The sequence below is a fragment of the Ruditapes philippinarum genome, unplaced genomic scaffold (assembly GCF_026571515.1).
Source record: "Ruditapes philippinarum isolate M1 unplaced genomic scaffold, ASM2657151v2 ctg1448_1_1_1_1, whole genome shotgun sequence".
Lineage (NCBI taxonomy): Eukaryota > Metazoa > Mollusca > Bivalvia > Venerida > Veneridae > Ruditapes > Ruditapes philippinarum.
In genome coordinates this window covers 89,356-103,400 of record NW_026862677.1, presented here as the reverse complement: position 1 = coordinate 103,400, position 14,045 = coordinate 89,356, and the positions used below count along the sequence as shown (strand labels likewise).

General features: G+C 31.5%; 2 protein-coding genes across 2 annotated transcripts; one reads left to right on the top strand and one right to left on the bottom strand.

Annotated features, from left to right (window-relative positions):
• The first annotated feature begins 8,006 nt into the window (after positions 1-8,006).
• Positions 8,007-9,677, top strand: LOC132719861 (uncharacterized). The gene has a single exon (XM_060703793.1). It carries the CDS (start codon positions 8,007-8,009, stop codon positions 9,675-9,677), a length of 1,671 nt encoding a protein of 556 aa, XP_060559776.1.
• Positions 9,678-10,956: 1,279 nt separating this feature from the next.
• On the bottom strand, positions 10,957-13,893 carry LOC132719857 (mitochondrial ribosome-associated GTPase 1-like). The gene is made up of 2 exons (XM_060703790.1): positions 13,739-13,893; positions 10,957-12,560 (listed from the first exon to the last, which is right to left on the bottom strand). The coding sequence occupies exons 1-2, from the start codon at positions 13,818-13,820 to the stop codon at positions 11,671-11,673; spliced, it is 972 nt and encodes a 323-aa protein (XP_060559773.1). The 5' UTR covers positions 13,821-13,893; the 3' UTR covers positions 10,957-11,670.
• Between the last annotated feature and the right edge of the window lie 152 nt (positions 13,894-14,045).

The window sequence follows — 14,045 nt, the reverse complement described above, 5'->3', positions numbered from 1 at the left end:
TATAATTAGAAATAATTGTATTCCAATTTGTGTATAGAATGATATATTTTGATTTATTGGGTGCTTGTCTTGTTATTTTAATGCATGGTATACGAGATACGTTAAAGTATCCTTTGCTTCGTTTTTCGATGTTATTCACAAATCATGTAAATCGCTTTGTGAATTATCATATTATGTGCCACTTGTTATCTTTCCATGACACCAGCTGATTTGTTGATGTTTATCTAAAAACCTATCACGCGTATTAAATGTAAATCAGTGTCTGTCACATGACCGTATCAACTCGAATACAGCAGACATTTTCACAAAAAATCTTACGACAATTTTTTGTCGTAAGAGAAATCTTACGATAAATCTCCTTTTCACAAAAAATCTTAAGAAAATCTTAAGTGCAAAATCTGTCGTAACTTTACGATAGGTCTTCCCCGTTCGTAAGTGTAATTTTTTCTCTCTTAAGGGTAAAATATCATGTATCTCTTACCTAAACTGAATAAAAATAAACACAAAGTTGGAGGACAACTAAATATTAAGCAAACAGTATGCTATAAATAACACAAATTGAGGTATAATTATTTTTCAACATATACTTTTGTGACGTCATGACTTGATGACGTCACGATGGAGAGGGTTATGAATAGTTTAAAATAATGTGAACTCCATACTGTAGACTAATATTATTGAAAACTTATAATTTGTACAATTGGTGAGTTCGATTTCATTGCCAGCATGTACTAGTGGTACCTTTTTATTTATTAATAACATAGTAGACCTTCTTTCTGAATCTTTTAGATATATATAATTATCTTCAATCAAGATATCAATTATATTAGTTTGAATCATTTTTTGTTCTTATTGAAATTTGATTGTGTTCAATACATATTTCAAGCTCTTTATTACTTGATTTTAAAACCGGAATCAAATATAGAGCATGCACATCACTATCAAATGAACGTTGCTAGGGATGTTTTTGTCGTAAGATTTATCGTAAGTGAATTTTTTATCTTAAGATAAAATTTTAACTTACGAGTGGCTTTGTAAAAATGACTTAAGATTTAACTTACGATTATCGTAAGTGAAAAACTTAAGATAAATCGTAAGATTTTTTGTGAAAATGTCTGCTGGTTTGTTTACAAAATACTGTTCTGATCCGCCCACGCAATTATATCGCGTCCATACCTATAGTCTGTCTCAAAAAACATTCAATTTTATTTGAAATTTTTTAAATGCACCGGTGAGATATGTTTTAAGCTGTCATCACTACTGTCAATACATATATATTTGTCATGGAAAGACGTATTTATGCATATCAGGATTTTGTTGCTTTGTATTTATGTACATGAATGTGTGTTTTACTCAAATAGTGTTTATATGTGCATTCATTAAATAGTATCAATGATTATACTGTACATATTTTAAGGATTTTGTTGCTTTGTATTTATGTACATGAATGTGTGTCTAACTCAAATAGTGTTTATATTCATTAAAAAGCATCAATAATTATACTGTACATATTTTAAAGGCTTAAACAATTATGTTTCCTGTTGTATAGTATTTTGTTTTGCTTTATAAAATAAGTTTATGCAGATACTTAAAATAAATCTATTCATAATGGAATCTTTTTAAAAAAAGTTTGCCTGGCATAATCTAGATTAAAAAAAAAATAATAATAATAATTTTTTCTTCATTATTTATTTACATTTTTGGAGATTGTCAATTTTTTGAAGAATATAATAACATTAACATGATTAAAGATACCAAATCAATTTCGATCTATCTTATCTTACTATCAGGCAGAATATTACTTATGGATCACATCAAATCTTAATATTTAAGAGTATGCATTGGAATATGTTATTGTTATACATACAAACAGTCTGATTAAGAAATAAGAAAAATTGTTTTAAATTATCAACAACCAACATTTTTGCTTTGAGCAAAACTTTTCTCTGAAATGGAAGTGTATTTTTTTCTTTGTCTTTTTTCCTTCATTGCTATCACTACAAATGTAAAATGTTCAGGATTCAGTATATCGGGGAAAGGGGATGTCACGGAATTAGTACTAGGTTTAACTATGCATGTCTACATAACTAACCTGTCGTCGTCGGTCATGCGTATGGATTCGTGCTTACTTCTCCCTAATGGGTAATTGTACTGTGGCATGGCGGATGGCGATTGGTTTATTCTACAATGGTACGCAAGGGATTAAAAAGTCTCAAATGATTATTAGTTATCCGTTCTTAATTTTGTATTACAAGCTAATGCCTATTCTATTAATGTTTAAACGTACGCTAAACTCCTTGATCAGTTTTCTGATGTGGTATCCGTTAATAATGTTAGCCTATCTTCTGTAGCTGCAAGTGTAACCGTGTGTAAACTATTTGAAACATACAGTATGGAAATATATACGACTATCGATAACTATCTTAGCCCCGAGCTAATATATGTCACTCCTCTATTGTTGTCCTTAAGTATTGAAAAAATCCTGGTCCAGGAGAATCTAATGATGATTGTCTATCTATCCTTAGTCAAAATATAAGAAGCATTAGGAATAAGTTAAATTATATCAAAGATAACTGGCTTGATTTTGATATACTCTGCTTCAAAGAGACACATCTTGATAATATAGTGTCGAACGACGATATTAAACTAGATAATTTTTCCACGTTTTACCGTAAAGACGGTACACGTCATTCTTGTGGTATACTAGTATATGTTTCAGACCAATTAATCTCGAAACGAAAATTTGAATTAGAGGACTATTTACAAGAATCACTTTGGATTGAATTAAGAAACAAGCACACTAAGCAACTTATTTGTACTGTTTATAGACAACCAAATGCCCCCGTCGAATTTTGGAATAAAATGAATATTTGTTTAGAAAAAGCCCTTGAACAATGTAGCCGAATAATTTTAGTTGGGGATGTAAATGAAGATCAGTTGAACCTTAATAATCACAAACTTAAAGATGTTTTAATATTAAACGACCTTAAGAATATAATTAGAGAACCGACTCGAGTAAATGCAAACTCCTCAACACTAATTGACCCAATAGCAATTAGTAATAATATTCATGTTTACGATTCTGGAATAATCATCACACCGCGCGACATCAGTGACCATTTTGGAACCTACCTGTTTACCAAATATATAAAAGAATCATGTAAAACATATAAAAGACGTGTATGGAATTATAGTAGAGGAAATTTTCAGGAACTTAATAATCTCATACAAAATAATGATTGGTCATTTCTTAATTTAAACTCAGTACATGAAGCCACCGAATTGTTTACTTCTAGTATTCTTAGATTAGCCGAAAACTGCATTCCATCGCGATTAGTAACTATAAGACCTAAGGACAAACCGTGGTATGACTCAGTAATTCGTAGAACTTCCAGACAACGTGATCGCTCAAAGAAAAAAGCAGTTAGAACTAATTCGATTTTTGATTGGAACACTTTCAAGCATTTAAGAAACAAAGTCAATAATTTAAAAAAACATGCTAAAGAACAATTTTTTAATAATCTTGAGTATTCGTTGGAGGAAGCAAGTGTAAATGATCCAAAACTTTATTGGAAAACAGTTAAGTTATTAATTAAAGAAAATTCAAATGCGTTTAATTCAATACCAACCTTATTAGTAGATGAAAATGGTAATGAACAACAATATGAAACTGATGCCGAAAAAGCAAATTGCTTAAACGAATATTTCATATCAGTGTCGCATATTGATACAACTTCTACTCAACTTCCGGTATTTATTCAAAAATCAAACAACGATATTGAAAATTTTACAATTAATTACCAAGAAATAATTGATATATTGTCACTATTACCCATAAACAAGGCGGTTGGGCCGGATGATATAAGTCATAAAATTTTAAAAGAAACAAAACTAACTATTTGTAAGCCATTATGTATATTATTTAATAGATCTCTTCGAGAAGGTGTTTATCCTAATATATGGAAATTTGCAAAAGTTATGCCCCTTTTTAAAAAAGGAAATAGAAATAGTCCTTCTAATTATCGCCCAATATCATTAATTAGTTGTGTAGGTAAAGTGATGGAGCGAGTAATCTTCAAACATATATACAACCATCTACATTCAAACAATTTGATATATCCCTTACAGTCAGGTTTTCCCCCTGGACATTCAACTGTTTATCAACTAATAAACATCTATCACCAAATTTGCGAATCCTATGACAAAAAGCTATCGACCTGTATTATTTTTTGTGATATATCAAAAGCATTCGACAGGGTATGGCATCAAGGTCTGCTTTTTAAACTAAAACAATATGGTATTAAAGACCAGCTTCTCAGTTGGGTTACTGATTATCTCTCTGAAAGGTAACAATCGGTCTTTATAGGCTCTGAACTATCTTCCATCCTTAATATATCTGCAGGCGTCCCCCAAGGCTCAGCCCTTGGGCCTCTATTGTTTTTGATTTACGTCAATGATATTGCCGAAAACTTACTCTCTATTACTCGTCTTTTTGCAGACGACAGCTCTTTAGCTGTTTCTTCAAACAATATCGGCCTCATTGAAACAACTTTAAATCGTGACCTAAATATCATTAATGAATGGTCTAATCAATGGCTTGTGAGTTTCAATCCCAATAAAACTGAAGTTATGTTTTTCTCTTCAAACACAAATCCTAAGCCAATTTTATTCTTTAATAACAATCGTCTTGACTTTGTTGATCATCACAAACATTTAGGCTTGACAATTTCTCATGATCTCAAATGGCATGAACATATCGAAAAAATAATGTTATCAGCGTCAAAAGTTTTAAGTACAATGCGTGCATTAAAATTTAAACTTAAACGATCTACTATGAATAAAATATACATCTCTTATATGCGTCCGATTTTGGAATACGCCTCAGTAGTGTGGGACGGTTGTACATTAAACGAAAAGCAATCACTTGAACAATTGCAATACGAAGCCGCGCGCGTCGTTACTGGGTTAACTAGGTCTGTATCGATAAATTCATTGATTAAAGAAGTAGGGCTGGGTATCTCTTTCTGACAGACGTAAAATTCAAAAGTTAGTCACGGTTTTACAAAGCAAAAAATGGCCTTGTCCCTCATTATCTTGAAGATCTCTTCCCAAGTACTGTTTCAGAAACATCAAACTATCCACTTCGAAATAATAACAATTATGCAACATTAGCTCGTCGTACTGAAACGTATAATAGATCCTTCTTACCTTCAGCAATTGAACTTTGGAATTCACTTGATGCTAGTATTCGTAATGCGGAATCACTAAACATATTTAAAACTAGAATGAAAGAAATGTTCAAAGCTCCTATTGTACCTAAACATTTTTTAATAGGTGAAAGACTATTATCAGTTTTACACTCACGTATAAGAAACAATTGCAGCGACCTAAATGGTGACTTAGTTAGAAATCATCTCAGTGAAAATCCCACATGTCATTGCGGAAATGCAGTTGAGAATGCTGAACATTTTTTCTTTAAATGCCCGAGTTATCAAACGCAAAGAATAACACTCTTTACAGAAACTAGGACGTTCCACCCACTGAATACAAATCTACTGTTACTTGGTAGTGATAGCCTAGCATCGAAAGATAATGAAGTTATATTTACTGCTGTCCATAAATTTATTAAAAATACAAATCGATTCACTTATACCTAAACATTAAACCTTTATTGTAATCAGTTATAAATGTACTTAGAATATTATATAAGAAGTAATTACAAATACCCTGTACCCAATATAAAGTAAATGCACATAACAGCCTTAACGAAACCCGTGACACTTAGGGGTGGGGGGTGGGGGGTAGGTTATACTGAATCCTTAGATCATCCATATTTATAAATTTATAAAATACACGAACGTTGATTTCTATCTGTTCGATTACTTTATTGTATATTGTTAAAAATCGTTTCTTACGATTCATTCCATCAGCAATTATACATGATATACACTATGTTTATGTTATATGCCATTAAGTATTGAATATAGTTTTTTCGTTTCATTATCTACCGGGGAGGGCCGACCGCTAATGTTGTAAGAACTTGGGCCCAACCCGTTTGCTTTTGCTGTTTAAAATACATATGAAATTTGTATCTGTATTGTATATACATGTATATAGCAATAAAATATTATAAAACTGTGCTGGGTCCATGTGATTGGTACCACGTAACGAAGTATTTTAGTGCATTTACTCGTCTATAAAGCAAAGGAATGATTTCGCTGCGAAAAAGGGGAAATGAAATGTGCACACTTGTTTTCCTTCAGTATCACGTTAGTATTTTTACGATTGATCATTTTCTTTATTAGTTTTATACAATAGAGAATAGATTTCAAATCGTTTTGACAAAAAATATTCGGTTTTCCAAAAAAAAAAAAAACAACTAAATAAACCCTTTATGATATACAAAAACCGTAATTAAAAAAAAATGTGATAATAGATTGAAACCAAAAAAAAAAAAAACAATTTTAAAGGGTTGGGATGAAGGCACAACTGTGCAAGTCTTTCCTTTTAAAAGGAAACTTTATTATTTATTATTATTATCAGATCTCCTTGCCTTAAATACTCAGAAATCGGAATCCTAACTGATCCGGAAATTTCGGCTGCCAGTCTCGACCATATCCGGTTTAATATTTTTTTTACTGTATTATTATTCTATAATTGTGTGTGAATGCGTAATAAAAAAGAAAAGAAATAAAGCATTTGATTTGTCGTTGGCTTATGTAAGATCCTTATATTATAAACATGTATATAGATCTAATGTATTTTGAACATTTTGTTAATAAATATTAATTCTTGTAGTATAGAAGTAAAATAAAGAATAAAGAATAAAAAAATATATTATGTGGTTGTTTTGAAAACATATAACAGTTTAATAGCATTTTGATGACCCCAATTGATTTTGTGGCGACATATAGGGAAACCAAACTTTACTTATAGTTATGGCCGTTGAATAAAAATAGTGTTTTAGTGTTGCCAGCTACACCGAAGCTTTTCCGGGCTACTTCTTAGAAACTACTCGTGCAATTTCACCAAAACTTAGTCTAGTTGTGCATAACATCGGCTTTTTATGGTTAAATGATTTTTGTTCAGGTTATGACCCTTTAATTATTTTCATTTTTTAAGATTGGCTGAACTACTTTTCTTATACCACTAATGCAATTTCAATGAAACTTTACAGGATTGATTGGCAGCTCAAACATTTGCGCATTAATATAATACACATATTTTCCGCTTGAATGATTATTATGAAAACGCCTGCGTATGGTTTAAAATTCTAAATTAAACACCATTTTCATGTTTAAATGTTGAATTTTGCTAAAGCAAGTGCCACTCGAGACGTTTGAGGCTATACAAATTCTGACCATTAACAGCTAGGATCCATACTGCAACAATGTCAATTTTGTTCAGTTGGTTTGCCGACCAATAAGCTTTCCATTTGGATTTTTATGTAAGTACAGTTTAAACTACATGTAGGTGTTTTAATGGTCATCATGTATATCAATTCATAGAGTCAATTAAAAAAAAACGCCCGATATATATGAACATTTTAGAATAAATGTGCGAGGTACCTTAATTGTTATAAATATGGGTTGTTTTGTGATTCTTAACAAACATATTGTCACCATGCAAAAACATGTGTTTGTTTTGCCCAAATCTATGCAGTTGTTATCATGAACTTGATAACATTTTTTTATCATTTTTTAGCTTCCTAGCTAGTACTAAATGTTGATAATGATTTGCAATCATCACAGTTATCTATTCATATACAGATAAATGGTAACATCACAAATTATTAAGTGGGCAGGTGCAGTTTTAACTTTTGATAAAAAGTGGATAATCAGGATGTAACAGTCATATTATTAATTAGTTTGTCATAATAGATACCGTAATGATATAAAACAGCCTTGATTTGGTGGAAATGCGGATGATATATTTACACAGACTTTGGGCTTCTTGAAGATAGGGACGACATTCTATTGAAGATAGGGACGACATTCTACTTTAAAATGGAAGTCTTAGATTGTGAAGAATCTTCATGTCAATCTTGCCAGTGTGACGGTGATACTGTACAAGCAGAGGGTTATTGTGTGAACTGTAACGAGTTTTTATGTTCATCGTGTATCAACGCACATGAAAAGTTGGCTAGCACCAAAAATCACGTGATCAAATCCAAAAACGTTATGCCGAAATTTCAGATTAAAAGTGACCAATGCACTGAGCTCTGTGATATTCATGATAATGAATTAGTGCAGTTTTATTGTCTCGAGCACGATCGTGTTGGGTGTAGAGAGTGTATTCTTCTTCATCATACCTCTTGTGAGATTCAGCTAGTTTCATACGAGTCGTGTAACTTTAACAATAGCGACGATCTCCTTCTTATCAAACACAGACTTGATCATCTGAAGAAAAACATATTTTCATGTAAAGGAGAAATAAACAGTAGCCTGAAAACAGCGGATAAAAGAAGGACTGCTGTTGTCGAAGAAATTAAACAGTTCCGTAAAGAGATCGACAACTATCTGGACAAAATGGAAGCAGAACTTATACAAAAAGTCGACGAAGTAAATGATAGAGATGTGTATTCACAAGGAAAACTTCAAGATCAATGCGAGGCATTACTTGATGAAATTGAAGATTATCAAAGTAAACTAGATCAGTGTAAAAACAACATGAGTAATTTGTTTGTCATATCTAAACGCGTACAAGAAAGACTACAGATATATCAGAAATTAAATGAGGAAATTTCTTCTAAAAGTCACATAAACACTGTAAAATTTTCAGCCTCTGAAGATATAAATGCTTTGAAATTAAACAACACATGTCTTGGGCACCTGGAGACACAATTGGAGAAGTTTTCAGGTAAATGCAAGGAAACAATATTTGACAAGAGGAAACAATTTGTACAGAAATTTAACGTGCAGGCAAAAGATGAAAATGACTGTTACATCACCGGAATGACACTCATATCTGATTCTGAAATTCTCTGCGCTGATAATGAAAACGAATCATTGAAAGTTTTGAATCATAGAGAAGGTAAGATCACAACAATACTGAAAACAACAACGTGTCCTAGGGACGTTACAACCATTAATTCCTCATCTGCTGCGACAACTTTACCATCTGAAGGCAGAATCTTGTTTCTAAATACTAAAGTTGGATTAACTGAAAGCCACAGTCTGAATGTTAGGCAAGGATGTTACGGAATAGATCATCGCAATGGTATCATGGCAGTGTCCTTTGTTGAACCTCCCGCTGTTCAAGTTATAAACATGGAAGGTGATATTCTACATGAAGTCAGGGATACCGGCATATTGGAATTTCCACAATTTATATGTCTGAATACAAATAATGAGAGCATATTTGTATCAGACAGTGACAATAATGCCTTGTATGAATTTACAGTGAACAAACAACTAAAAGCTGTAAATAAAACGGATATGGGACCTCCATTCGGCATAACAGTGACCAACTGTGGTTCTGTTTTTGTATGTTATCCGTTTAAAAGTGAGATGATTGGAGTGATTGTACCAGGTACAACACAAATTACACATTTTCATATACGTGATGCTCTTGAACCAACGTCTATCATCGTATCTGAAGAGGAGCAAAGAGTGTTCATCAGTGAAAGTAATTACTCAGAAGATTGCAACTTCATAAAAGTAATTGACCTAAAATAGACATAACTTTAAAGATCCTGTAACTCAAGTTTTTTTATGGTTTTATATGATAAATATGATGCTCAAATGAAGATTTATCAATATTGTAAGTTCCAAAAAGCATTATTTGTAAAGATATTACCGAATTTACATTTCATGTAAATAAAGGGAGGTAATTAGAAATTTATTTTCGATAAAGTCTAAGCCAAATTTTTCAATAAGAAATGAATGCATATATTTTAATGATTACTTATAATGGGCATAAACATTTGCAGTACATATTAAACATATTCTTGGATGTTTGGAAATTGTTTAAGAAGAATAATTATATACATTACCGAGACAAAGTGTAATTAAGTGATTAAGCTGAGCAAATTCTGATTATACTTAAAAATAAGGCTTTGGCTTGTTCATTTTGTTTGATTATACATTTATATGCAAATTATATATCATTTTTGAATAGAGCTGTCTATGATTCAAGGCAAGGCATATCAAGGATTTATCTACATCAGATGACAAATATCAAGGATACACAAATATATTGATTATTACCTAAAATAACTTGCCTGTTATTCACTTTTTATACCTGTTAAAATGATTTCAGTTGAAAACATGTTCTGTTCAGTGTCTTGTTTATAAAAGCTAATTGCATGATTTTTATCCAGACCATTTTTTTGTCATAATTTCTGTGAAATATTTCCACTATGTAACAACAGATAATGTTAGGCATGGACAACTGCTTCTGTATATTTTTTGGTTGAATTTTCCTCATTTCTATACACTTAAATAGTAAGTCAAAATTAAATTTGTATTGATTATTGATAAAATATCAATCATACATCAATATTGTTTCTGGCAGCTCTATTTTAGAAATAGTGATTGCATCAATGCATAGATATAAATGAATGCAGTCTTAAAAAAATCGGGGAAAAATGATATCCATTTTACATATATATTGTTACACTTTAAAATTGAGAATAGTTAAAAAATATGCTCAAAGTGAAATTATGCTCAGTCGAAGGAGCATGGTTGGATGTATCAGGAATGACCACTTCAGTCACCAGAGTATAAATTCAGAATGGGTTATAATGGGCATATGGAAATCATTTTTGTCATTATGGTCCTGTGGTGTTCAGTGAAATAAATAATAAGATGTTGTTTGTAATTATATCAGATAGTGTAATAAAATTTGAGCTGTGCTCTAATGAATAAGCTACAAAGTGTGAAGCTATTGATAATGCAAAATAAACAATAAATGAAAATACACTGATGGTATTATGTTTATAACCAGACGTGTTCATGTATTTCAAATTTTTATACATCACATTACAAAAGAATACATTATTCATATAATCATACAGTGTGTTTACTTTTTTCTTATAAATGTTGATATATCAAACCAAGATAAATAGGGAGTACAAAAATTCCTAGTTAAAAGTAAACACTGTATATTACTTTTTTATAAGCACATAGCTTGCATATGATACTTTATCTAAGAATCTTCACATAAAGCTATATTTCAATGAAAATGTATGCCTGTTAAGAGTAATGGTTCTTGGACAGTGTCCTACAATGATGAACCAGGAGACATGTGTGAATATAAGACAAAGTGAATACATTACCTGGTGCTTAAGATAAAATTTGCAGGTAAAACTTGACCTATATTTTTTTTCAGTTCACCAAAAGGTATAATTCAGTCTAAATGACTGCTAGAGTTATGGGTCTTTGTAAGAGACCTACAATGACCTTCAAAGATGTTTCCTGTACATGTAATTTCTTCCCCTTGAATATTCATACCTTTATATTTATGAAACATTTTATTTTACCTAGTGAACACAATTTCTTAAACTTTGCATGATTAAAGAAAATAAAAACTGAAACAAATTTAGGCAAAAAAAGGGGGACAGATACAATCCTATTTTTTCAAGTTATCTTTCCAAGAAAGGGAGTATTTGTATACTCTTTAAATAGTCAAGTTGAATTTAAAAACTGCCTTGAAACAGAAGCAGAATCTTCAAGTAAGGCAATCATCGTCAAACATAACTTTCCCAAAATTTCCACTCTGAAATTCTTTGATTATAAAACTTGATGTCTTTTCAAAGTTAATTTTGTATTTAGTCTGTGTAGAATTTGAACCGTCTTTATAAGGCTGTAGAAACTTGTTTTTCAATGCCACAGCCATCATAAAATCCATCACATCATCTGTAGGACTAGACATTTGATACTGGTCAACATAGGAGAATTTCTTATGTTTATTCAACCAGAATAATAAATAATCAACAATAACTTCCTTTCCTACTAGATGATTAGGAATACAGTCACACAGTGCAAGTCTCATCCCCATTTCCGTGTTTGGTATGTGTGCATTCAAAATTCCTGGCGTGTCGACTACATACATGTCTGGATCATAGTTAACCCTCACTTTATTCATTACAGATCTTGTTACTCCAGGCATAGCTCCAACTTGTGCACATTTTCTTCTTTTAGTATATGTTTCCATCAGTTTATTTAGAAGAGTTGATTTGCCAACATTTGGGACTCCTATCACTAGAATGTTGTATCGATTATAAACATCGGTACGGAATCTTTCCCGACCATTGACATCTCGTAACATCATAGGAATTATATCATTCTTTACGTATTTTGTAATATGTTTACTAACACACGAAGTAAACAGAACATTATTTACACCTTCGCCCTTAATTTTCTTTACAATTTCATCCTTTCTTGATAAATCAGCAAGATCACACTTGTTTAGGATAAGAACGTGAGGACGTATGTGAATGACCTGTCTAAGATTAGAGTTCCGACCTGAAAACGGGATTCTAGCATCGTGGACTTCTATTACAGCATCAATTTCCCGTAAAGAAGACTGGATCTGGTCCATTCCCCTCTTCATGTGACCTGGAAGAAAGAAAAAACAAATGAACTTTACGAAAGAAAAACAAACCAATGTTCAGAGTGGGACAACATAATACAATCATGTATTTAAGTATGATTATTTCAAATACAGTCAAAACTGCCATAGTGAAGTGGCCCAGTGTATTCAGTGACCTCCTGTCTTATGTGACCCTGTTTAAGTCTGCCCAACAATTTGGGCTATTAAGTTGCACTGAATTAGGTGACTCACGGTGTTATGTGACTACCATTTTTGTTATATGTTATTAACTTATTTACAAAAAACACTTATCAAATAATACTTTATTTTTTCACATAGCAAATCTTTATATTTGACTACTATTTTCCATAATTGTTTTTACACAGTCAATTAAAATATGTTATAATCACATATACTGACATATTGTCTGTTCATATAGTTTAAATTTTATAGTAAGTTAACTGTTGGAAGTTTTTCACAATTTAACTTGAAGATTTTGACTCATTTATCCTTCCATACTTGCATTTTTGGGGATTACCATGATACCATAGTAAGCTCCTCTGAAATTACCCAAAATAGCAGACATTGGAAATAGTTTTTAAAATGCTATTTTAATTGGATCTTTTGAAATAATCTTTTTGACAAACAGTTCTGGAAATGGTTCACTTATTAGACAGAAGAAAAATCTCATTCATCTATGATATTTATATTTGAATATTTTCCGATAAACGTTAAGTACCGTGATATCAGAGAACCCCAGGCTACCCCCTGAAAAGAAGACATTTTTTTTACTTCAAAGATTTTCTTAAATGCTGTTAAAATAAAAAAGTGTTATAGTAGTCTTCATTTTGAAATCATATGCAGTTTTCTATGGTAAAGAGGAGTTTGTTAAGCAGTGGCGTAGCCAATTAAACAAATTTGTACTTTAAGTATCATACATTTTTAAGGGTGCTCATATTTCTTCATTTTCTTGTGGGTTTTTTTTATACATTTAAGATGTACACTGGTTTTTTTATCAATCTGGTAATATTTTTTTCTTCCCAGGTCCGATACTCATGCCTGTCAAATCACTGTAAGGATTTTGACTATGTGTTATTGGTCGAATCGTTAGTGGGACGAATCCTGTTCATTGTTTTCTTAGATATCTACGCCGCCGCCTCACGCCCATTATACATTCAATACTTTTAATGTACATTTTTTATACCTGGAAACCATTGTAGTTTTGCTGACTTAGGCAAAACAAATGTATCTCGGAATTTAACAGCATTTCCAAATAATCTTGACATTGTCCAAAATAAAAAAGTAAACGCTTGATTTCGTTGTTATCAAAAGCTTGAAATATTAATACACGAAACGACGAAAAAGACAAACTCCTCACAGCGGTTACGTCACGCTTTGCTACTTTAACAGATACTGTACAGATCAGGGGAAGTAACCGCTGCGAGGAGTTTGCGAAAAAGATTGTACACGCATTTTAATACCAAAATCCACTCAAATTAAATTCAAAAATT